Here is a 26,530-nt window from a genome sequence, read left to right as displayed (position 1 = left end):
GATTTGTGGTACCAGCAAATGATAATGCGTGCCGCTAATCTTGCCGGTTATCATTCTTAAAGGATTCAAATCTGTCATAATTATGCTTAAAGATTGCCTCCTGAAGATTACTTTTGCTGGGAGCTTATTGCAAGTGTCAACTGATCTCTGAATGAAATTTGTCGGTGAATGTTCTTTATTACAATTTTCTTGATAAAGGTACTAGCTTCAAGGATTCAACAAGTCACTCTTTTTCTCCTGATATTGGTAGGGATGACATTGCAGAGCTTTTCAGGAGGAAAAGCTTTGCTTAAGTGCCTGCCAATTGTTATTTTGTCTGATATTTTTCATATGCAACATTAAAATTCTTGATCATGCTCGTTCGGTTCTTTGCTTGAGGTCCTGTTCTCAGCAAACGTAATGCTAGGCAAGGCCGTATCCAAGGAGGAGGGTAGGGGTTTTTAACCCCCCCCCCCACTGAAATGTTTGTCTGATTCGTAAAAACGTAAGAAAAATGGATATAAACAAATTTTGTATGCGCTTTTCGAGTTTTTTGTGTACCTCTCCCCCTCCCGAAAAAAATACTCGTGTACCCCCCCCCCCCCACACCCCGAAAAAAAAATCCTGGATACGGCCCTGATGCTAGGATTTATTTGGAAGGAGACCAATTTTACTATTGAATAGTGAAAAGGTGCTTGCATAGTATCAAACAGTAAGTAAGGACCGACTCGGCTTAACAGTAAACGAAACTCTAAAAAACGAAATTTGATAAAAATAGATACTTCAAAAGAATTGAATTTTTATGCTGATTCCAAATATATAGAGTTCATTAAGTTTAATGTTATCAATCAAAAGTTATGAGCCTGAAAAAATTGCTAAATTTTTGAGGAAGAGGAGAAACACCCCAGAAAAGTCAAGCGTTCTTAATGAAAATCTCGCCATCAGATTCAGCATATCAGAGAATCCCACTGTAGACGTTTCAAGCTCCTATCTACACAAATTTGGAGTTCTGCGTTTTTTTGCCAGAAGAAAGATCACGGATGTGTGTGTGTGTTTTTTTTAGGTGTTATGGTACTAAACGAGGGATCCTGGAAGATCGGAAGAGGGCACAATTGATAGTATTTTGTGAGAATTATCACTTTTTTGTAATAAGTCTCATGTTTTAAGCCGTGTCACCGATTCCTGGTCAATCCCAGTATTGTTTTCATTTTGTCCTTTGGGTTTTCAGTCTTCTTTGTAGTAATTTTTGATTATTGTTAAACAATCAAATAACTCATTCGCATGAAAATGATATTTACATGTTTACCCAGAGTGATCATTGTTCTAGATATTAGATTTCCTGGCCATCCTAATGATTACTCATTTGATTAACTATGTCCTTTCGAATTTTAGGTATAAGAGCCGGAAAATCTGCTTTAGCTATGGATCCCAATTCAGCTGAAGCTCACAAATGGTATGCGGCTGCCGTTGGAAGTAAAGCTGAGTACTTGGGATTTACGGAAAAACTTGGAAATGCCAAAGAATTCAAAAAACACGTGGAAATTACCTTAGAAATTGACCCAGAGGATTACTTTGCCAATTTTTTGTACGGAAGATTACTTTTTGAGGTAGAATAATAGTATTGTAGAATTGAGAAATATAATTAAGACATAGGATAATAGAACACGGAATAATAAAATAGAATATAGAATAAAATAGAATAATAAAATAAAATATAACAAAAGTAGAATAAAAATAGAGATTAATATAATTCTAGAATAATAGTAAATATTCCGTTAATACTTATTGTAATAGTATTACAGCGTCAATTTTACGTTAGAAATAGAAAAAATATAATTAGAATGAAACATGGAGGAAAAGGCCTTTGCACAAATTCACATTAGTAACTGACATTGATGCTGATTTAGTATTACAGCGTCAATTTAACGTTAGAAATAGAAAAAACATTTTTAGAATGAAATATGGAGGAAGAGGCCTTTGCACAAATTCACATTAGTAACTGACATTGATGTTGATTTAGTATTACAGCGTTAATTTAACGTTAGAAATAGAAAAAATATTTTAAGAATGAAACATGGAGGAAGAGGCCTTTGCACAAATTCACATTAGTAACTGACACTGATGCTGATTTAGTATTACAGCGTCAATTTAACGCTAGAAACAGAAAAAATATTTTAAGAATGAAACATGGAGGAAGAGGCCTTTGCACAAATTCACATTAGTAACTGACATTGATGCTGATTTAGTATTACAGCGTCAATTTAACGTTACAAATAGAAAAAACATTTTTAGAATGAAATATGGAGGAAGAGGCCTTTGCACAAATTCACATTAGTAACTGACATTGATGCTGATTTAGTATTACAGCGTCAATTTAACGTTAGAAATAGAAAAAACATTTTTAGAATGAAATATGGAGGAAGAGGCCTTTGCACAAATTCACATTAGTAACTGACAATGATGATGATTTAGTATTACAGCGTTAATTTAACGTTAGAAATAGAAAAAATATTTTAAGAATGAAACATGGAGGAAGAGGCCTTTGCACAAATTCACATTAGTAACTGACACTGATGCTGATTTAGTATTACAGCGTCAATTTAACGCTAGAAACAGAAAAAAAATTTTTAGAATGAAACATGGAGGAAAAGGCCTTTGCACAAATTCACATTAGTAACTGACATTGATGCTGATTTAGTATTACAGCGTCAATTTAACGTTAGAAACAGAAAAAACATTTTTAGAATGAAAGATGGAGGAAGAGGCCTTTGCACAAATTCACATTAGTAACTGACATTGATTCTGATTTATTATTACATCGTTAATTTAACGTTACAAACAGAAAAAAACATTTTTAGAATGAAATATGGAGGAAGAGGCCTTTGCACAAATTCACATTAGTAACTGACATTGATGTTGATTTAGTATTACAGCGTCAATTTAACGTTAGAAACAGAAAAAAACATTTTTAGAATGAAATATGGAGGAAGAGGCCTTTGCACAAATTCACATTAGTAACTGACATTGATGACGATTTAGTATTACAGCGTCAATTTAACGTTAGAAATAGAAAAAACATTTTTAGAATGAAATATGGAGGAAGAGGCCTTTGCACAAATTCACATTAGTAACTGACATTGATGTTGAGTTAGTATTACAGCGTCAATTTAACGTTAGAAACAGAAAAAATATTTTAAGAATGAAACATGGAGGAAAAGGCCTTTGCACAAATTCACATTAGTAACTGACATTGATGCTGATTTAGTATTACAGCGTCAATTTAACGTTAGAAATAGAAAAAACATTTTTAGAATGAAATATGGAGGAAGAGGCCTTTGCACAAATTCACATTAGTAACTGACATTGATGTTGATTTAGTATTACAGCGTTAATTTAACGTTAGAAATAGAAAAAATATTTTAAGAATGAAACATGGAGGAAGAGGCCTTTGCACAAATTCACATTAGTAACTGACACTGATGCTGATTTAGTATTACAGCGTCAATTTAACGTTAGAAATAGAAAAAACATTTTAAGAATGAAATATGGAGGAAGAGGCCTTTGCACAAATTCACATTAGTAACTGACACTGATGCTGATTTAGTATTACAGCGTCAATTTAACGTTAGAAACAGAAAAAATATTTTAAGAATGAAACATGGAGGAAGAGGCCTTTGCACAAATTCACTGTAGTAACTGACACTGATGCTGATTTAGAATTACAGCGTCAATTTAACGTTAGAAATAGAAAAAATATTTTTAGAATGAAATACGGAGGAAAAGGCCTTTGCACAAATTCACATTAGTAACTGACATTGATGCTGATTTAGAATTACAGCGTCAATTTAACGTTAGAAATAGAAAAAATATTTTAAGAATGAAACATGGAGGAAGAGGCCTTTGCACAAATTCAGATTAGTAACTGACATTGATGCTGACTTAGTATTACAGCGTCAATTTAACGTTAGAAATAGAAAAAATATTTTAAGAATGAAACATGGAGGAAGAAGCCTTTGCACAAATTCACGTTAGTAACTGACATTGATGCTGGTTTAGTATTACAGCGTCAAGTTAACGTTAGAAATAGAAAAAAATATTTTTAGAATGAAATATGGAGGAAGAGGCCTTTCCATAAATTCACATTAATAACTGACATTGATGCTGATTTAGTATTACAGCGGCAATTTAACGTTAGAAATCGAAAAAAATATTTTTAGAATGAAATATGGAGGTAGAGGCCTTTCCATAAATTCACATTAATAACTGACATTGATGCTGATTTAGTATTACAGCGTCAATTTAACGTTAGAAATAGAAAAAAATATTTTTAGAATGAAATATGGAGGAAGAGGCCTTTCCACAAATTCACATTAGTAACTGACATTGATGCTGATTTAGTTTTACAAGGTCAATTTAACGTTAGAAATAGAAAAAATATTTTTAGAATGAAATATGGAGGAAGAGGCCTTTCCACAAATTCACATTAGTAACTGACATTGATGCTGATTTTCATCTAAGGGTACGCTCATATTCAAGTTTTCGCCTTTTTTTTGGATATCCCTTCTTCTTATAATAATTGCTGATTGTATATGAAGATTCGATAGAATTGGATTCTTTTAGCATCGACTGAAATAAAATAGAAACGGTGAAGAAACGAAGAACTTGGCAATATTTGGGTTGTACGATTGACATTCTTAATCAGCGCAAGCAATATCTTTCAATTTAAAGAGCTTAAATAGCTTACTTATATTAATTCTTTAAACTATTTTAAGTGACTGTGTCCGTTGATGACTTTTGCCGATTGAACAACCCAAATAATCGATTTTTCTGCTTTTTTACTCTTACTGTTTGGAAAATTTCGGGCCATTTTTGTATCTTTTTAATTTATTCTTTTGCATTTACTTGTTCTTATTTTGAAATTAAAATAAAAAAAAAAAAAAATTCAGAGAACGTTTACCAAAAAAGAAGTTTTTTAAAGACAAGTAAAGAGTCATATTAAAACTCAAAACGAGCAGCAATAAATTCATATAATACTTCAAGCTTAAAACCAACAAAAATTAAAATGGAACATAAAAATAAGAGAAAAGGCTATAGATGAGTAAAGAAAGTAGAACGAATAATCAAGTCAAACTTTAAACAAATAGAAATTACAACAAACAGGAGCATGGTTACCATCCCTTAACCTTCCAAAGGTTAAGGTTAATCCCTTAACTATCCCTTAACCTAAAAAAATCTTATAATTACAACGTTGAAAAACAAAAATAGCTGGGACTTAAGAACTAATATCATTATGTATTAAACAATCAGTTAGTGTTCATTACTAATTTTTTCCAGTAATCTTAATTATTATGGTGACTTTTTTTTGTCCATGTTTTGACAAATATTTTCCACACTCTTCAAAATACATGCTGATTTTAATAAACACAAATGACACTCAAGCCGTTTGGAATGTGTTTGGTGGACAGGTTGTATCACTCTTATTTTGAATCCCTTCATTGGCCTTGTGACATTGTAATTCTTGTTGTGTTGTTGCTGATTTGTGAAAAATAAAGACGCACTGCTGGAAATAACCGTTTCAGTAAAGCACAAATGACACTCAAGCCGTTTGGAATGTGTTGAGTGAACAGGTTGCATCACTCTTATTTTGAATTCTTGATTGGCCTTGTAACATTGTAATTCTTGTTGTGTTGTTGCTGATTTGTGAAAAATAAAGACGCACTGCTGGAAATAAAACCGTTTCAGTAAAGCACAAATGACACTCAAGCCGTTTGGAATGTGTTTGGTGGACAGGTTGTATCACTCTTATTTTGAATCCCTTCATTGGCCTTGTGACATTGTAATTCTTGTTGTGTTGTTGCTGATTTGTGAAAAATAAAGACGCACTGCTTGAAATAAAACCGTTTCAGTAAAGCACAAATGACACTCAAGCCGTTTGGAATGTGTTGGGTGGACGGGTTGCATCACTCTTATTTCGAATCCTTGATTGGCCTTGTGACATTGTAATTCTTGTTTTGTTGTTGCTGATTTGTGAAAAATAAAGACGCAATGCTGGAAATAAAACCGCTTCAGTAAAGCACAAATGACACTTAAGCCGTTTGGAATGTGTTGAGTGAACAGGTTGCATCACTCTTATTTTGAATTCTTGATTGGCCTTGTGACATTGTAATTCTTGTTATGTTGTTGCTGATTTGTGAAAAATAAAGACGCACTTCTGGAAATAAAACCGTTTCAGTAAAGCACAAATGACACTCAAGCCGTTTGGAATGTGTTGAGTGAACAGGTTGCATCACTCTTATTTTGAATTCTTGATTGGCCTTGTAACATTGTAATTCTTGTTGTGTTGTTGCTGATTTGTGAAAAATAAAGACGCACTGCTGGAAATAAAATCGTTTCAGTAAAGCACAAATGACACTCAAGCCGTTTGGAATGTGTTGGGTGGACGGGTTGCATCACTCTTATTTTGAATCCTTGATTGGCCTTGTGACATTGTAATTCTTGTTGTGTTGTTGCTGATTTGTGGAAAATAAAGACGCAGTGCTGGAAATAACTGTTTCAGCAAAGCACAAATGACACTCAAGCCGTTTGGAATGTGTTGGGTGGACGGGTTGCATCACTCTTATTTTGAATCCTTGATTGGCCTTGTGACATTGTAATTCTTGTTACGTTGTTGCGGATTTGTGAAAAATAAAGACGCACTGCTTGAAATAAAACCGTTTCAGTAAAGCACAAATGACACTCAAGCCGTTTGGAATGTGTTGGGTGGACGGGTTGCATCACTCTTATTTTGAATCCTTGATTGGCCTTGTGACATTGTAATTCTTGTTGTGTTGTTGCTGATTTGTCGAAAATAAAGACACAGAGCTGGAAATAACTGTTTCAGCAAAGCACAAATGACACTCAAGCCGTTTGGAATGTGTTGGGTGGACGGGTTGCATCACTCTTATTTTGAATCCTTGATTGGCCTTCTGACATTGTAATTCTTGTTACGTTGTTGCGGATTTGTGAAAAATAAAGACGCACTGCTTGAAATAAAACCGTTTCAGTAAAGCACAAATGACACTCAAGACGTTTGGAATGTGATGGGTGGACGGGTTGCATCACTCTTATTTCGAATCCTTGATTGGCCTTGTGACATTGTAATTCTTGTTTTGTTGTTGCTGATTTGTGAAAAATAAAGACGCACTGCTGGAAATAAAATCGTGTCAGTAAAGCACCAATGACACTCGGCCCATTAGAAAGTTTAGGGGGCGGCAGCTACGCTTCTTCTTGTGGTAATTTTTTTGCGTTTTGAGTTTGATTTCATTATTCATTTTACTCTCTGGTCGTTTGGAGTTCATTTGTTCATCTAATGTGGTCTGTTATCTTTGTGTTGATTATTGATTTTAATTTCTGTTTGTTTTGGGTTTCGTTTATTGATTGATAGTAAAATTTATTCGTTTTAAGTTTGAATTACCATAAGAATTTATTTCTGCTCATCTTTGGTTTTAATATCACTGTTTTCTTTTCTTTGAAAAACTTCTGGTTTGGAAAATTTATAAGGTTAATATCTGAAAATACTAATGCTAGGTTCACCTCAAACAGAAAAAGGAAGGAAAAACCGAATTGTTGGCTTTATTCTGAAGAAATAATTACCGACTTCATACCATCTGATCAGTTTAAGATTCCGTCCCCTGGTCGTTTGCCAGTTAAAGCTATCACAAAACATTAAAATGTATAGAATATGGATCCAGAAATGTGTTAAGAAAAGCGTTTTGTACTATTTTTCTCAAAGTTTAGGCCTGTATTTTCAGCTAAAACAGTCATTAATTTATTTTAGTTTTCGAAGTTGAATTGGTTTGAACGTGCAGCTGCATCCAGGCTTCTGAGTCCAGTCCCATCAGATTGCTTTACTGAAGCGTTAAAACATTTTTTAAAGGCCGAAAAAGGCTGTCCAAGGCCTTGGAAAGAAGTTTATTATTATCTGATGCAATGTAGTCTTTCCAAAGGAGATATAGAAGATAGCATTCGATATGCAGGAATTGGAGCGAAACTTCCAGCTTACTCTGAAGAGGTAAATTGGCACTATTTATTTTAAATATATGCATTTTATGATAATTTGTAATTTTATCTTATTTTACGTAGCTAATTTCTTGTATTATATCTAACTATTGCACTTTCAAATGGCTCCCTAAAAATAACTTTTATTCTGATTTTTTTTTCTTATTTTTATTAACTTCAAATACTATTTGTTACTTCTTTGATTCTATGCCGAAACTCATTTTAGGTTGAAAATTTTCTCTTTAGACACGGCCCATATTGGTTGTAGGATTATTGGGATTGTTTGCGGTCTGTGGGAATATTGGGACTGTATTGTATTATGGACTACTAAGACTATTCAGGGACTATTGTTGAATTTTAACTTTTTTTTTCTATATAGTATTTTTATTATAGTGGTTACAGTTATTTATTCAGCCATTTTAAGCATAGATTTTTTTTTTTTTTTAACCATACAACTGTAAATCATCGTAGATCTTGAAACTGCTATCGTAATCATTTGTACAGTGGACCCCCGGTAATCTGTTTTGCAGAGCAGTGTCGAACTATCCAACTTGTTGGACTATAGAATAATGCCTAAGGCCCTCTATAGCCGGGATAATTTTACAAAAGAGTACCTTATTATCTGACAAAATTTAAGATCCATTTATAACATACTACATGTTGTACTCTGAAGCACAAATGATGCTTCATTATCTTTGCCGAATATAGTAAGTTAAACAACACAATAAGATAGCTTACGGTTTGTTATAGAATTAACGTCACCAATGCTGTAAAACTAGAAATAATACTTTACATTAGGAAATAATTGTGTACCAACAAAATTTGCATGCCTACTAAAATAATCAAGAACTATGAATTAAAATCATAATATGAATCAATCAGTTTAAGAAACATGAAAAAATTGATCAGTTTTATTTTTTGTTTAACATTGTTGAAACGCGAGGCAGTTGCTCACTTGCGAAGTAGTTGCAATTACATCCTCGTCATTCCTGATTTATTATTGTAGAGCAAGAAATATGTTTTATGATCTCTTCGTCAACATTTCCTAAAAAAAGAAAAAATTTCTCTATACATTCCACAGCACCAGATTTCCAAGTCTTCTGGATTTATCTGTGTTTCAGTAGAAACTTTTTCTATTACTTCCTAATCCAAATTTGCACTGTTTTTTGGATCGTAGCTGGAGTGGTGACTATATCTGGCCATAACTTTTTGCAAGACGATGTAATAATTGAGAGAGGTAATAAATTCCGCGATTGACAAAGAACAAAAACCAAATGTTTAATATCAAGATCTTTTAACGTTTTTCCTATGGGATGGTCTTTTGATACCTGCTTCAGAAGTAGGCCGCACCGCTATCTAATGTAGTCAAATTCTAACTGAGTAATCTAAACCAAGAATCAATACTTATGCATTTGTCTTGGAAATTTCATTTCCAACACAAATGAGTGATATATTTGCATTCAGGATCGAGCACAATAGCAGTGGCGCGTACAAGTTGTTAACTGTTCAATAACGCATTATTTACATTAATGAAGATCTTCAAAAAATATTCAGTAATAATAGACAGGTTGGTTTACAGGGGGCGCCGGATTAGAAAGGGGTTAGATTACGGGAGGGTCCAGTTTATTTACTTTGGAGTAAAAATTCGATTCCTGCCAATAGCTAGTTATACAAAACAAAACTATTGAATCTCAGATACAGGCAGGTATATCCAGTTAATTTTCTTTAGGATCGTGGTCTTACAGACAGAACCGTCAGTAAACAAAATTAATTTGGATTACTCTAGACCCTGAAAATGCCAGCCGAACAACTTTAAGTAAGCAAAAATCATGTCTTATTTTATACTAAATAGAAAAATTGTAGAAACCATTAGTAGACATTTTTGTTTTTTGTTAAGTACACAACAAAAATCTGTACCTTAGTATGAGATTATGAGGTATTGCACATGCTATTGGCCGGTAAAACCATGATATTGCCTTTAAACAAGTATTGTTTCGCTTATAGTCTGCCAAAATTATGGAAATGCATCATAGGCAGCGCAATAATGCGATTTTCGTAAAATGAACTATTAAGGAGATATATCCCCAAAACCACATTCTGTGGACAATTTTATATTGTACAGAAAGCCGTTGCAAATATAGCGGATTGAAAAATATAAGGTAATTAATTTTAAAACCGCAAAAGAAATTATGTATAGTAACCGAAAATTATCCACTGAAACTTCCCCGAAAAGGCCTAAAAGCTTCCCAAAAAAAAAATACAGAAGAAAGCTTTATTAAGTATAAATATTTTTCTGATTACCCAAATGAGGGCCGATGACCCGTGCAACCAAGCATAGTAAGGGGAGGGAAGTAACAATTATGCGAAGGGCTTAGGGAATTGAGGTTTCATTCGAGACAAGTTGAAGGAGTGACCACAGCTCAATCTAAGCAATGTCTACGAGTGAGAGCTGAAAGCCACAGGATTCTTGGATACCAAAGAGCTCGCTTTGAGAGAAAATATTGCCCATTGTTCTGAAGAAAAAAGAATCCTCGGCAAAAAAGAAAAACAAGAACGATATAAAAAATAATACTGATGACCATGGGGATTAGACCAATGCCTATTTTGATGAAAATCCTTTACTGTTTGGGAAATATTTACATCAGTCAAATATATAATGGACTTTTATATTGAGATATTACCCCTAATTTGTAATCAGCAATCTCGTCCATGGGCGCCCATACGAGGGGGACGCCAGCCCCCCCCCCCCCCCCTGGCCGAATGATGCTGCCCTATATTTTAATTTTTTGTTTCGAGATTTCTATTATACAACTAGACCCTGGCACCGTGCCAATAAGGGAAGGTTGGCGGGGGCAAAAAATAGCAGTGGTGCGCCGCTGGCACGATCATTGTTGACCGCAAATATTTTTGTTTTGATCAGTCTTTCTCACATCCCAGCTTTAATTTACATCAGATTTCGCCTATTCATGAGTTGGAAAGTTTGCGAGTTGCCACCTGGACGCTGGTCTTCTTTATCATTCATCAAGAGAAGTAAAAATCTGGTAGAAACGAAATGGCTGTGGCATTTCAGAACCCTTACACAATAGTTGAAATATCTACTAGCTATGTATTCCTAACAAAGTTAATTATCAAAATGAGTATATTTTTTTTCATCGAGCAACCGTCAGCATCGAGAAGAACTTTCACCATTTACATCACAGCTGGGCTGGTAGGAAAATTTTTCCCCTTAGCTTCCATGCTATCAAACATCCAGAAGGGATTGATGGGTCACAGAAGATACTGTGATAATGATGATAATGTGCTCATAAATACAGACCAACGAAATGTTTCTTAGCCCATGAAGCTGGTGGCAAATTGTGCTCATTAGAGGTTCTAACTCCAACCACATCCCTACCTGCACTGTCATCCTCTCACCCAATGCTATCAGTAAGCCCTGTGATTTTTGTAGCCACTGTGAAATAGGATAGCCACACCTGAACAAGTACAACCACATCCCAGCACCAACAAGAAAACAAAATGCTTCAAGGAAGAAAGGAGGGCAGAACAAAAGTGCTCACTGATACATCAGTGAAAGCTAAGATTGAAGCTGCCTTTGCTACAAGGAAGGCAAAGAAGAGGTGGAAAAAAAAAAAAAATGAAGCAACAAAAGCAAGAAAAAAAAGAACCAGGCTATGAAGAGATTTGGTGAGAGGACAGCACTGAGGGTGATACTGCAATTGAAACAGTTCAGATAGTGACTGTTGATGACAACTGAGACAGTTCTCCTGGGTAAGATAGTGAAAAGGAATGTGAACTTAGTTCTAATTTGGATTGCAGTTGGCAAGTTGGCAGTTGTATAAGTCATCTATGACAGCCATTAGGGAGAAGGTAGAACCTACTGCAGAGGTCAGTGTGACTACTATGATTGGTAGGAGAGGTAATATGTGAAAGTGGCTGGAACAGTCAGATCATAATCGCTACACGAAAGAGGATTTAGGGTGAAAACTCCCAGTACTTGGACAGTGTGTGATCTTGGACAAATGTTTTGACTAAAATGCATCTTCCCCAAACAATGACAGCAGGTTCTTAATCTTAGAACTGATGCAGATAGTTGGTATTGGCTTACTACAATCTTATAGCTAAGTCTATTTAAATATGATTACTCTTTTTCACAACACATGTCATTGATTGAATCTGTCCATGATTGAGATACTTCAATTTTAAGATCCTTTGTGATTTTCCAAGATTAGAGTCAAACTAAAAATTTGCAATTACAATTAGGTCTCTACTATTAACTGTCTGTGCATTAAAATAGTTACCATTGTATATGGACGAAACATTTAAACTAGTGAAATACTTATTAAGAAAATTTAGACCGATTTAATAGAGACAAATTAATTTTCCAGGTGCTAGAGTAGATATAACTATTGAGACTAGGGAGACCTGCATTTGTAGTTTCCTTCCCATTCACTTCTGTAGATGTCTTAAATAGACCCCCGTCCTATAATTACACACCTTCCAGTCTGCTCCTAGCAATTACACCTCCAGTGGTTATATGACAAATAAGAAAACACATTAATTGTCCTCGATGTTGAATTCAGAGTTTAATAGTTAAAAACTTGAGAATTTTTAGAACCTACCGTTTCAAGTAACGCATCTATGTCACGGAATCGAAACTTCAATATTTATAAACACCTGCCTATGGCAAAGACTCAATAAATATTAATTCTTTGCTATACCAAAGTGTCTTGAAATAGAGAGGTCCTTAAATCTCAAGTTCCTACCTGGAATTTAATCTGGTGTCTGTTCAAAAAACAATTGTCTATTCAATGGATGTGCTATTAGAACTAGTACCGAACAAAAACTCACCCTGGGAGCACAAGGAATCCATGCAAATTATTTGTGTGCGCACTTGTTTGTTTGATTTTGAAAAGAAAAGAGAAAATAAAAGCTCCAACATTGTGCTTGACACAATAAAGAATTTGCTCAAATTAATTCAGTCAGCGGAACGCCGCCGCCTCGGCTGGTGGCGGCGGCGTTACGACAAGAGCCCTGAAAAAAACAGCTGCTGACGAATCTTGCCTGGCATTGACTACTGAAACATGGTCTTGTGATACCCACAAACTGGCTTGATTCTGTAGTGGCTGAATTGCAGCAACTGTCACGGCACATGCGTCTACTGATACAGATTTCAGAAAGGCCCAATCCACGTCTCTTGCTATTTACTCTTTACTTGGAGAAGATCGTCAGGTGTAGTATGCAGTTTCTATAAACACGGATTGAGGTATGTGGCAATTTTTGAATCGAACTTTTGAATTCGAAGGGAAATTTGCTTGATGGTAACAATGGTAGGCTGTTACTGGGAATCCTTAAATCGACCTTCGCTAGATACATAGTGGCAGTACGTAATTGTATTTTAAAATGTTTAGAGGCCAGCAATTAGGATTTCTATTTTTTTTTTTTTTTTTTATATGTTTCTTTTTATTTTCCTTGGAGCTTCATCGGCTTTGATATTCACATATATGTACGACTTTTCAATATGGGGGTGGGGTTGAAGTCTTCAAGATGTGGATTTGTAAGCCTCTGGGTCACAGTATTAGGAAATAGTGACTTCAATGGGGCGCTTTTCATTTCGACCCGCAGCTATTTTTGAGGGATTTCAAGCTCTTAAGAAATATTGGAGATTTATTTTGGTACTTAATTTTTACCGTTGAAATAAAGACAGATGATGGTAAATATTCCTGAATTAAATTTAAATGAATGTTTTTCCTTGAATTACTTAGGGGCCTGGAAGAGGGGGCATTCAAGAGAGGGATTGTGAACCTCCAGTCAAGGGTGTTCGACCATGTAAATTTTAAGGGTATAATTACTATACTTATCAACCTTTCTACTCTAGAATGGCACCAAAATGTACCATTTTTATGTCATATGACAGGATGTCATCAAGAAGATATTATAGAATGCCCGTAGATACAGGGAATAGCTTTCAAAAGAGCTCTTAAATTGCTCTGTGCGATGTTCCAGTGCCTCTCTAGTGGTGATAAAAAGAAAAAATTGAAATATCCGCATTTCAATTTCTTTTTGGAATTCTCGAAAAACTATTTTCATCATTAACTTCTAATTTTAAGATAAACACAAATAACCCAAATTTAAATGAAGAATTCTTTCATTAGGCAGTCTTTTTGTCAAAGCGTGTTTTTTAGTACCATTTACTAAGAGGGTTGGGAGGGGCACACCGGTGTCATTTGGGGCGAGGGGCTGGGACCTGTTCCCCCTAGATTTTTATACCCCTCTTAGATTTCAAAAGTACCTTTTTTTGGGCGGGGGGGGGAACGCGTTTTCAAACTTTCGGCTACTATGGACCGCGTTTTTAAGATCATTAAAGATCCGAATTTTAAACTGAATCTTCAATGCATTAATAATCCCGAAGGACCAGTACGGAACAAACACTACGGGACAAAATGGAATAATGAACGATCAAAATCCCAATCTGACACAAGAGAAGTTTGCTCCGCGTAGTTTCCCTGTAGTAGTTACTCACATTGTCTGCATTATCATAATGAACTTATCCAGGAATTTATCCTGGAAAAATTCTGTTTTCCACATTGATATAACATTTTCGACCCCATAGCACAATTGTACTACTATATTACTTATTTTGATTCCTATGTTTAATTTCAGGAAAGTCGTCTTCATCCAGAATTTGAGAAGACTCTTTCGAAATACTCAGCTTGCTAGCGGCACAAACTTGTAATTTGTTTGTAGGTGGTTTTCTTTTCCAGTGTCAATGGCCTGTGATCTGGACCATGTCGAGTAATTTGCTCCTCTTCCTAGTTAGTCTACCTCTTCGGGATGAATATTTGCTATTTTGAAATGTTTGAGATTATGCAACTAATTGAAGGTTTTGGGTAAGAATTTTACGTAAGGATGAAATATTTTCGAATTTTGAAACCACTACATCTCTGAAGTTGAAAATTCTTTTTTACTTGGGAAGACGTTTTGAGAATATTTGAGATTAGGATTTTGTGCCGTTATTATTGTGATTTTCGTTTTCTGTTGACTGGTCTATAGTGCTCGAATAAATAAGTGCTTTGGAAAAGAGAAGACAATTCAACTAAATTTTTGGGAACAAAACAACGGAAATATTTTACTTTTTTTGTGTGGTGTTGTCGCACAAATTCAGTCTTCATGAATGTTGTATCGATTTGTGACATGTGACTACAAAATCATTGATGTATAATAATTAACAACTTTTTTATAAGTAACAACTTTTGATGACAACCAAAACAGAATTTCGTGCCTTGATTTTATATAGATGTTTCTATTAGAAATTTGAAAACTTTGTTTAAGCATGTTTTAACCTTTATAGTGTCTCAATTCCGACAATAGGGATTGAGCTAAAAAAAAAAGTAGTCAACCCACAGCTCAAAACAAAAAATAGTCAACTTACAAAAGGTACACCCATAACACACTTAATAAATAATACTTTGAGCCTAATTGACCCTTTTATCAGTAGAACATAATGGTCTTTTTAGTTATTGATTAATATGTACTTATTCAGTTCTGTGAGGTTTTATTTATTTCATTTAAAATTATTTATGTGTACATCCAGTATGAAATGGCTTTTTGTACGTAAGTGTTTAATTTTTTATGCACTCGTATCTATAGAATCGCAATTCCCGCGTGAGAATTGATAAAGAATAGGTTTGTGTGTGTTGGGGGGGGGACAGCCCCCTTATATTTAGAATATAATTTTTCCAAATTTATCTTTAACTTAGCCCAAATATATTGATCAAAACGAAGGAAGGTTAAGGGGTAAATGCCATCCCCCCTCTTCCTTATTGATGTGAAGGATTTATTACCAGAAATTTTAAGAGAATTTGGGCTTTAAAATCACTTTCTTAGGTTTCAGGTTGAAGAGTAATTAAAAGAAAACCTAAGGAAGGGAGAAATTACAGACTTAAAATAGCACCCTCCCCCTCTCCCCCGTGCTCAAACGCAAATTTCAATTGCGCGCCTCTACGATTATTCAAAAGACCAACTGCTCACAACATATAAAATAAAGTCTCATCCTCTATATACGAGTATTTTTAATTAGTATAAGAATCCTTTTTCTTACAAATATTGGGTACTTGTCATGGATTTTCTTTTTAAATATTTTTAGGATGAAATCATAAAATTCTTAGCTTAAAACAAAACAAATAATTTTGAAATAAAAGCCTAGTAGATTTTATAGTCGTGTACTCTTGGTTAATGGGTTAAATGGACTAAGTGGGCTAAGGTATAATTTGTTATACATCAAATAATGTTCTCGCATAACTGAAATTCCTATATTCAGGTGCTTCATGATCTCAGTAGTTTCTACCAAGGTAGTATCCGAGGATAGGGGGTATGCCCTTTGCTAAAAATAGAGAACAATCGCTTCATTCGTAACTTAAGAGACAAATAAACTCAAGTTCACTAGTTATTTGAATATATTATAACTTTATTATTATATTTTGTTGTAACTTTGTTAGAACTCCAGTATTAGTAAATAACACTGTAAATACAGTTTTTGGCCCGAGAAAGTTTCTTTGTGCATCAAATACGATGTTTTAGGCGCGCTCCGAATCGGCGATCTTATTTGTTCTATTACCCATAGTTTTTGCGCAGCAATTTTTAGAGATCGGTTTATTGCAAAATGCGGGTGTTGTGGAAAGTTTTTCAATGTAGTCTTATATGCTGAATTCAAAACTAAAACCAGAAATTTAATGCACATGAGTTTTTGTAATATTTTGTTTCGGACATTTTTAGGCTGAATTCTTGGTATTTCTGACAGAAAAAAAAATCAGCGTTAAAGGCCATATTAAAATCACATATTCTATTTTAATTATTTAGACCAAAAAAGTACAGTTTTGATGTTAAATGAAATTAAGTTAACAATAAAAAAAAACAATAACATTTATTTCTCAAATACAAGAAAAGAACGACTTAAAACGAGTAAACTTCTCTCTAAATGGAAGATTGTCTATTGTCCCCCTCAATCATCCACCTGCAAGTTTTAGCTGGTTGCGTATGTTTACTAACCAATAACACATTTTTATGTGGCACCATTGCATTCAACCATCCAGTTTGCTGCTAACGCTTGCGAGAAAAAAGGAGACAGTGTTAGTATGCCTAAACTATGATTTTCTTTGCTTTTGGATGAAAAATTGTAAACCCCTGGTGAAGACTTTTCAACTATGAAATGGGGATTTTTATTTGATCCAACGCCATTTTTGAGAAATTTCTGGTTAAAAAAACCATGAAGACATTTTTTTCGACGCAGTTTTGTATGTCGAATTCCAAAATGTATTAGATCTTTTAGCACCCGCAGCTTTTGCGTAAATATTTTTTCTTTCTTCAAGTTTCTGTTTTCAAAAAAAAAACCCAAAGAGCATTTAGTAAAAGTTATGGGACATGATGCAATTAACATTTTCTTAACTACAATAAAAAAAGGGCTAGGGAATTTTCATAAACAATTAACATCTGTTATTCGAGGACTAAAACACTCTGAAAAAATTATTACGCAAATCGTGGGCAAAGGAAAATTTTTTATTGAATTTTCGAATTGAGCCTTAAAAATCGTTATTTGAATCACGTGCATTACATCCTGAGTCAAAACATATTTCAAGATGTTTACATATTGACAGTTTCGGTTCCTCAGTGTTTTTTATTTCGTCTCAATGATGGTAAGCCCAGACACGCTGATGTAATGGTCTCCTGGTTTGCAAAACCGTAAATCAGAATATGAAATGCCATTGATTTCACATAGATGTAAAAACAGAATGAAAAAACCGTCAGTCTGACTTTTTCCAACTTGAAGGAAAGATAACCAACGATGTTTGTCTACATTAAGCAAAATTTGTAGATGCTGGGAGATTGTACTTTCAGCATGTCTGAACTTATGAAAGTGCTACCCCTATTTTGTGTGAGTAGTGTATTCTTAACCAAATTGCTCTTTGCTTTGAATCCGTGGGTCCTGCAGCGTTAACTGGGAGGGGGCTGGTGGGACCGAGGGGGCTGGTGGGACCTCTGCCCTTAGATTTTGAAAAAAAACCTTTCTTCGGGTGTTTTCATTGAAGATAAAAGTCACAGCCCCCCTCCCTCCCTGCTAGGTATTGAAAAACACATTTACCCTCACGCCTAAATTTTCGTAAATTGACGCCACTGCACAAGTCCATTAACAATTGTTGTAAATTAATTACTACCGAACATTTTAGTTTATGTTTTATGCCTCTCATAAATCTAATAATCATGTCTTTATAAATGTAAATCATATCACCTTAGAAAGCGATTATGCTAACCTTCTTTGATGATCAGGAATTATACTAACCTTCGTTGATGATCAGGAATGCGGATATCGGGAAAGATATAAACATCTGATTCCAAAGTCGAAGTTGAGAAAAGTAGTAACCAACTACTTTAATTCCTCGAAACGAAATTCCTGACCAATCACCAACAGACTTTTTTTCTTTTTTAATTCTTCTTTATAGAATGGTAAGTTTTACGCCTTTTTTTTGTAATTGCAATTGATAATCTTTGGTTTTAAGAATTGTATCTAATATCTAAACTACCAAAGAGCTGATACATAGGCATACATATTTGGCCAGTTGTGATTCCTCATTTCGCTCTATTCGTTTTCTACCTCACTATTATTTTTTCCCTATATTTTAATTCTTTATCCCTTTTTGTTAAAACAACAGAGTAAAGGTACCGATTGAGAACTTCAGAACCCTACAAGTGTTCGAACTTTTCGGCACATCAAATTTTTCTTTTTTGCGGACCGCTAGTGCACTGGAAATAATTGAAAAGACTCAAAAGGAAAATAATGGCTATGGAAGGACATTTTTATGAAAAGCAACGAGAATTTCTCTCATGCTCAAGTTGGCTAGATAGTATCTAATCTCGAAAGCCTTTCTAGTCTAGCATTGCGTCCTAGTTAAATTCAAGTAAATTCCTGGTTAGCTCAAGGCAAAATTATAAGGTTTAAAATTCTGTGACGCTTTTGTTCAGTTGTATATAATATAATACGGAGGTGGTTCTAGTTTTAGGGACAAACTTGCCTATTGCAAATCAGGTTTGCAATAAATACATTAACCTGTATTTAGTTATCAATAATTTTTTGCTCTTTGGAATGGACTGTTCGATACAGTTAAGGATCAAGTGGTATTACAAGACAAAAGTTCCTCGTAAATTAAGAATAGTTTGTTCATATTTATAAATAAAATTTTTTGTCCTGTTTCAACAGAGTGACTAAAAGCTTTGTTTTTCTCATCTAAGTGATGGAGTCTGAGGATGGTCCCTCCTCTATTGTTCAGAATACTTCTGAAAAACCTATAAAAGGCTGTATACTGCCTCTAAACAGTAACTTTTTTATGCAGTTGAACCGCCTTGCTTGGCGGGAAGCGTTTTCCATAATTTAAACCTTCAGAGTATCTCTTGGTTCAGCCATGGTTAATAATGATGACACAAAAGACACAAGATTAATAATATAGATAGCTTAAATTTGGTAAAAAATGAGTCATTGCTGGCTTCGGGACATTTGCCCGAATCTACCGATATGTTTATTTAATATACCAAACGAAACAAAAACTCCGGCTTAATGGCTATCCCGAGAAGCAAAAAACTTGTCCATGAGGGAGTGACAGAAATACACTAAAGACTAGAAATCCAGATCACGCCCATTAATTCGCAGCACAGACCATTCACGTTAACTTTTTCATTAAACCTATTATTTGTAGTCCCCTCGGGGGCTTATTATCGGGGGAAGGCTAATAGACATGTGGGAGGTTGTTTACCAATACCTACCAAAAAAAGAAATCATACTTACTTTTGAAAAAATCTAAAACGGATAAATCTTTCCCTTCTTCTTACATTTTAATCAATACGGCTACAACCTCAGATGCGTCCTATGAGGCATAGAAAACGTCGATAGGACTAGAACAAACAATGGATCACTAGTCTCCGTAAAGGACCAAGAATGGTATTCATGAACCAGAGATCTTAGATTTGCTACCCTACGAAAATGTGTAAGATGTAGTCAACAGTTTTATTGCAAAAGCTTAAAAACAACAACCGACATCACAACTAAAACATGCGAACTCTTTAACATCATTGAAGCAAGGATGCCCACAGATATTTGTTGGGTATAGGGAGAAACCTGCAGAAAATCATCTGGGAGAATAGGTTAACGTTTAATTGTTTTTAGGCATAGGTGCCCTTTCATTTAAACAGATTGGTGTTTTCATATATTTCTTAGAATAAAAGTCCAAGATTTCAAAGAAAGATCCTACTAAGCCAATGAAAATGCGACATACATTCTCAAGAAATGAATAAAAAAAAAACAGTTGGAACAGGTTTTCTTGAAAAAGACTGGTTTTAAGTCAATAAAAACCAGGCATTCTTGATAATAAAATAAAAAGTACGCTACTGGGAAGGATGTTGGACCTATTTAAGGATAGCAAAAATGAAAAGAATGTATTGGAGTATAATACTTAGAAGAAAGTTGAAAATACAAATAATGTATTATTTGTGTTGTATTATTTTAAGCATAGATTCAACAAAGTATTAGGTAGTCCAGCAGTAAAATTTATGGTAAACTGTCACCATTGCTGGTAAAATTGACTAAGAACTATTATAGTCAGGACGCCGGCACAACGAGGGGCCGAGAGGTGGTCAATCTTGATAAAAACAAAGCCCCCCTCGGGAAACTCCCAGTGGCGCTCATGATTGGAGCCAGCAGATGGAAACGTCACAAGAGTCAAAATGGCAATACATCTTAGCTATGTGAGAAAATAGTTTCATGGGTGTTAATAAAATATTTTCCAGCAGCCTCACATGTTTTTCTATGTTTATGATCTCCACTATCCAGTTTAATTGCACGAACAAAACAAATTTATTCTCGACGTTTCTTTTTTTCACGTTCATCTCGATCTTCGGCACCACGCTTTTTGTCACTTACATGTCTTACTTCAGTTAAGAAACGGTCCAAACCGAAAATGTCCTCTTCAACAACATTTTCAAATTGAACAGGGCCACTGCGCACAGCTGCAGTATCTGCACCTCTGAAACCCTTTTCAGGAATAAATCTAAAAAAAAAAAGAAAAATACATCAGCTAGGAAAAGAATAAAGTATAGAAAACAAGACATACTCAGTTTACAGACGATCTGTTCAGTTCTTAGCAAGACTAGTCCCAAACACGATTCCAGAGCCAGAACGTCTTTGGTTGGCATTGACTCCAATTCTGTCACTAACTTTCGGTATTATCGGCTCTGGTCAGTGATACGGCTTGCCATCCATACACCTGGCTATTGGCTAATTACTAAAACTAGCAGAAGCAAACACGATCATCAATATCTGATTTTATTACAAAGATTGGGGGAAAAATTACTTTTATCTCTTGAGTTCTCATAGATGAATACTTGACTTTTCAGTATTGTAATGCATGACAAATTAATTTTTTAGCAGAAAAACTTGTACATTTATCAACAAGTACAATAGATTGCAACAAACTGGGTTTGATTTTCTAGAGCATAAAACTTTCATTCTGCGTCTCAACCAATAAATATGGCATAGATTTAAGCCAGGTCAAGGGACATTCTTTCTATCTTCTTATTTCTTCTCTTTTTCACAAACATAAACGAACCGTTTGGACGCTAAATTCATTAAGTCTAAAAAGAAAAAGTACTGTTAACAATTTAAACATAAGAGATACTGCTGGTTCTAATCTTGACGTATCAATTTAGTTTATTTTAATTGGAATCCCGTTTACGAAATCAAAGGAAAGGACGGAGCATAAAAAACGGAAAAATTATGCAAAACAATGAGAACATGAGCTACAGCTTATTAGCTGTAGCCTAATACAAACAAGAAAAAACAAAAAAACTAAAAATAAACCAAATAAGAATTTTAAACCGAGGGTGACCTACAATTTTCTTTTTATGTTTTTGCTAAGTTTAAAACTGCGGTTCCTGGATCACTTATTCTATATTTGTTAATCAATCTCGAATTGCGTGCCTATGGTTATATGTTAATTCAATTCAATTGATTAAACACTAAAATAATTACATAAGTACACTTAGGCGCTAGAGGTCCCAAGACACATAGCTTGTGGAGGACCTTGTATCAATCACAAAACCACAAAAAACAAATCAGGGAAGAAAAAAAAATATAATATCTCGAAAATATAACCACAATACGAGAAAAAAAAAAAAAAAAAACCGCTACAAAATAACCTTAGACTTAATTATCTCCCAACTGAAATTTCCTGTATTTTATTTGAATTCCAAACCATTAATAATAATATTGTAATGGGGTTCTAATCTCAACCAACATAATAAGAAAAAAAAACAACAGATAAAGTAAAGCGGAGAAAAATAGATTAAGCAAAATGAATAAACAAATAAAGAAAACAAAAATACTTCAAGACTTAGAGAATATTTTTCTGCAAAGGGAAGAAGAGTTAATAAGAAAAAAGTTCATTGGGAATAGAGTTCCAAAGAACAATTCCTCTATAAATTGGTGACCTCTGAGCCGCTGAGGATATCCTTTTAGGCAGTCGAAATTGGTAAACACAGCTCCGAAGCAAAGTCTGGCACTTAGGTGTTGATGCTCGATCGAAGTAGGATATGATGCTCGGTGGAAGCGACAAATTGAAGACTCGATGAGCTAGTTTTAGGATCTGCTTCTTGATGATCCCATCTAAGGTATCTAGACCTGTATCACTGTAAAGATCAGTTGTAGGATAGAGTCGGGGAAGGCGAAAAGTTGCCTTTACCGCTCTATTCTGTGTTGTTCGGAGTTGCCGAAGGGAAGAATGGTTAGTATTGCCCCATGTAGTGCACTAATAAGAAAGATAAGGAAGGACAAATGCATAGTAAAGAGAAAGCATTACATCGGAGGAAGAAATTGATTAGCACGATGAAGCATATACACTTGACGAGAAATTATAGAACGTGTATAGGAAATATGAATTTTGAAAGAGAGAAAACAATCAACGCGCACACCAAGAAGCTTAACACAAGAGCACTTGGGAATTATATCAGTACTATAAAAAACAAAGATTGTTGGGGAAGGTTCAGACATGGGTAAGGGGTTCGAAAATGAATAATGCTACTCTTAGAGCTGTTCAACAGCATCCCGTTCTGCTGCCACCAATCACGCACATGGTTGAGCAGGAGCTGAGCCTTAGCAATAGCAGAGGGCAGGTCATTACCAACCAAAAAAAAAAATAATAAAAAAAATATCGTCTGCAAACAAAACAGTGTGGGATTCAAGGTCGGGAGATGGGATTTTGAATCAAGGTCGGGGGATTTTGCTTTATCAGTTTTAGCGAAAATCTTCCGGAAAGATATAACATACGAAATAAGAGGCAGTGCGACAGCGTTGTAAAGACTGGCGAGAAGTTGCTCGGAAACAATCAAAGCACAAGAGGCAGATATTCGGCGAGAAATGTGAGCGATCAGAAGACTCCGAGCGTGGCGGACAGGAAGGCCTAGATATGAGATACTATCAACAGTCTCAATAACGGAGGTACCAAAGGATATAGCCTGCAATTGGCAATCACCATGGGAATTCAAAAGAATAACTTTAGGTTTTTTTTCTGAATTGAATTCTAGTCCGAGATGACGGTATCCATCAGATTAGATGAAAAAATTTCTGGGATACGCTTATTACTACGACTTAGGTTGAGGATGCCATCGGCATACGACAACCGACGTGTTGTCACTGCGAAGAATACTAAATGAGGGACATTTTCCCAGTGTGTCCACACCGCAATTGATAAACCGGGTAGGAACAGCCTTGCTCCTTTACAAACAAGAACATGTCTCTCATAGGTAACAAGAGTACTATTGCTGATATGGGGAATCTTGATACAAATATTAAGATTAGAGTGCATATTTCTTAATAGTCTAATACTTACAGTACTGAGCCCTTTTTTCGCCGCTTAAGGGAATTGAAAGCGCGGAAAATGCCATGTCCAGTCGAGAGCAAACGAGAACCAGCGGCACTGGCATTGGTTAATGTATTAGCAACTGCTGACAAAGCGTCTATACTCAATTCTGGGTCGATCGCCTACTATTGTTGATGGATTGAAGATTATATATATATGGATGGGATCTCTGTGTTAGAGAACCTTAGTAGAAGTCCGAGCAAAACTTTTGCGCATCGTTAATAAATGCTTCGGATTTTTTGACGCTCGGCGAGGGACGACATTTCACACAAGACATGTACCAGTTTATTGGAGACGACAGCATTAAAACATTTTGGATAATAGTTACAATTCGCAAATGGCAATTATTAACACTCTTTTCTGTTTTTTAAATACGGTCAAAAATCGAGAATGCTTAAATTCGATAACATCTAGGGTATTACACTAAATAAAATTAATGTTTACCTGCTAGTTCTGGCCAAATTTTCAAGTTCGTCCCCATATTCCTTCTCAATATTCTTCGAAGGTCTGTAAATATGCTGGGCGATATCCGCCCCAGCCCGCCAAGGTTCACTATACACAGCATTGACATCATCATCAGCGAATCCAGAGCTCAAACCCTGAGACTGATTTAACAAACGTTGGTCAAACATAGTTTCACTCGTAACCACAGTTTTGGCTGGAAGACCAAGGGCTACTACTTCTGATATATCTCGCTCCCTTTCTCTGCCAACACGTGCTCTGTAACGTAAGAAAACACAAATAAATGAACTAATCCAAAAATAACCACAACACAAAGAACAATACTAGATACATTTAAATTTATTTTCCTTCAAACTACACCACAGATTTTTTTTTGTCTATTTGTTTTTAAATTCACGTAATCGGTTCGTATATAAAACCATTATAGTAACGATTCTTTTTTTTATAGAGGATTTTAATCTTGCCTTGGAAAAGATTATTGTAAATTTGTCTACTTGACTGTGTTATTTTACAACAAGATCTAAGGATCGAAGACTTACCCAAGAATATGCTTTGGAAGGCAAAAAGTTTAAACTTCGGAAGCAACTTTGAAAACTATGTCTAATACTAAATTACTCAAGAGATTGGTTTAACTCAAAATACTTTTTGCCTCTCAATAAGGCCTTTGGCCAGCCTAACCAAGGTTTTCAATAACGAATAATGTTATTTAAGTTAGAAACAATGTATCAAGTTTATATAAAGTTGATACAGCCAAATTCATTTCTTATTAACATATCATGATTTCCCCTCCAGGATTTATTGAGTTTAACTATGTTTAACTAGCGGTAGCAGCTCTGGTAACACATTTTGATCCTTCCAAAATTAATGAATTGAAGCAAGGCAAAAGTAGTTTTTTAACGATGCATATAATTCAAAACAATGATAAAAATGAGGCCGTTAAAAAATGTTGAAAATCACAATACTGAAAATTGGTATGAGTAACCTATCTTAAAACTATTTGATATGGAAGTTATTTTATTTATTTGTATTGACTTTTTATGAAAAACTTGTTTTGATTTGCTTCTCATAACAACAGGAATAGATGGGCTCTCGAATTGTTTTATTTCATTTTGTCGCCTTCTTGTGTCTATTTTTTAATGTTTATTTTGCTGTGTTTTTTTTTTTATTTTGTCTTCCCATATTTTCTTTGCTTTCTTTGTTGGTGCTGAGAAAGACTCTGACGTTATAATTCGCCGATTTCAAAATTCATCGTTTTTACTATTGTTTTCAACTAAAATAAGTCCAAACCAAGAGGACATAATTAAACTCTATAGAAAAAAGAACATCGGTGAAAAATAGTAATAACTGCCCCGTAATCAATAGGCCATTAAATTTAAGCATCTCAACGTTGATTAGAGGCATTACAGCTGTTCCTGATACCTCAGAAATAGGAAAATTATATTCTTGCAATATATTCACCGCCAACTCAAATATAAACATGGAAAATTCAATATAATTACACCGTATCTACCAAAGAATAAAACTGTATACAAATATGCAAAAACACGGAGTGCAATAGTGAATATATTATTTTAACGACTGCGTGTCATATTATGCTTATTAGCAATCTACTATCTTTTCTCAATTTTACATACAAACCTCGAAAATTCTTCAAGAAAGTGTTTCCACTTTTGGAGTTGTGTTTTTTTTATCCTTTTTGGGGTTTATTCAGTTTAGTATAGCACTGAAGGCAAAGAAATACTTCTACTGCTTTACACCATGGGTGTTAAAAATAATTCTTGACCTTATTTTTTAGTCTAGGAGGAGCTGTTTATATATTTTTTTAATATTAAAAAGTTATTTAAGAATAAAATGAATGAAAAATCCAAGAAATTAATCGATTAATTATTCCACAGCATCTATCATTCCTATAGCATATGCTCTGCTTATAAAGATTTAAGCTTGACAGCAAACTTCAACGTTTCCAATGATAATAAGCAGTTTAGTAAGTTTCGATTTAGTTTCAAGGCCATACCAGAAAATACGAAACATAAAAAAGACCTAATAATAGGGCTTTACATAAATGATATCGCCCCTCTCCCTCGCCTCGGAACTAAAAT

General features: G+C 34.6%; 2 protein-coding genes across 4 annotated transcripts in view; one reads left to right on the top strand and one right to left on the bottom strand.

The window, feature by feature from the left end:
• Nucleotides 1-19,910, top strand: part of LOC148949407 (regulator of microtubule dynamics protein 1-like) — a 67,855-nt gene extending 47,945 nt beyond the window's left edge. For both annotated transcript variants that reach the window (XM_089093426.1, XM_089093427.1), the window contains exons 4-6: nt 1,372-1,586; nt 7,796-8,029; nt 14,677-19,910. In XM_089093426.1, coding sequence (XP_088949552.1) covers nt 1,372-1,586; nt 7,796-8,029; nt 14,677-14,733 — 506 coding nt within the window. In that variant the 3' untranslated portion in view covers nt 14,734-19,910. The remainder of the gene's footprint in view (nt 1-1,371; nt 1,587-7,795; nt 8,030-14,676) is intronic.
• Nucleotides 19,911-20,051: 141 nt separating this feature from the next.
• Nucleotides 20,052-26,530, bottom strand: part of Bx42 (Puff-specific protein Bx42) — a 51,049-nt gene continuing 44,570 nt past the window's right edge. For both annotated transcript variants that reach the window (XM_089093423.1, XM_089093424.1), the window contains exons 10-11: nt 24,414-24,689; nt 20,052-21,104 (exon numbers count right to left, since the gene is read on the bottom strand). In XM_089093423.1, the coding sequence (XP_088949549.1) occupies nt 20,912-21,104; nt 24,414-24,689 (469 nt within the window). In that variant the 3' untranslated portion in view covers nt 20,052-20,911. The remainder of the gene's footprint in view (nt 21,105-24,413; nt 24,690-26,530) is intronic.

This window comes from Artemia sp. Qi Xiang Cuo, chromosome 8 (assembly GCF_049724085.1).
Source record: "Artemia sp. Qi Xiang Cuo chromosome 8, ASM4972408v1, whole genome shotgun sequence".
Lineage (NCBI taxonomy): Eukaryota > Metazoa > Arthropoda > Branchiopoda > Anostraca > Artemiidae > Artemia > Artemia sp. Qi Xiang Cuo.
Note: the sequence above shows the minus strand (reverse complement) of the source record. Positions and strands in the feature narration are given on the sequence as shown.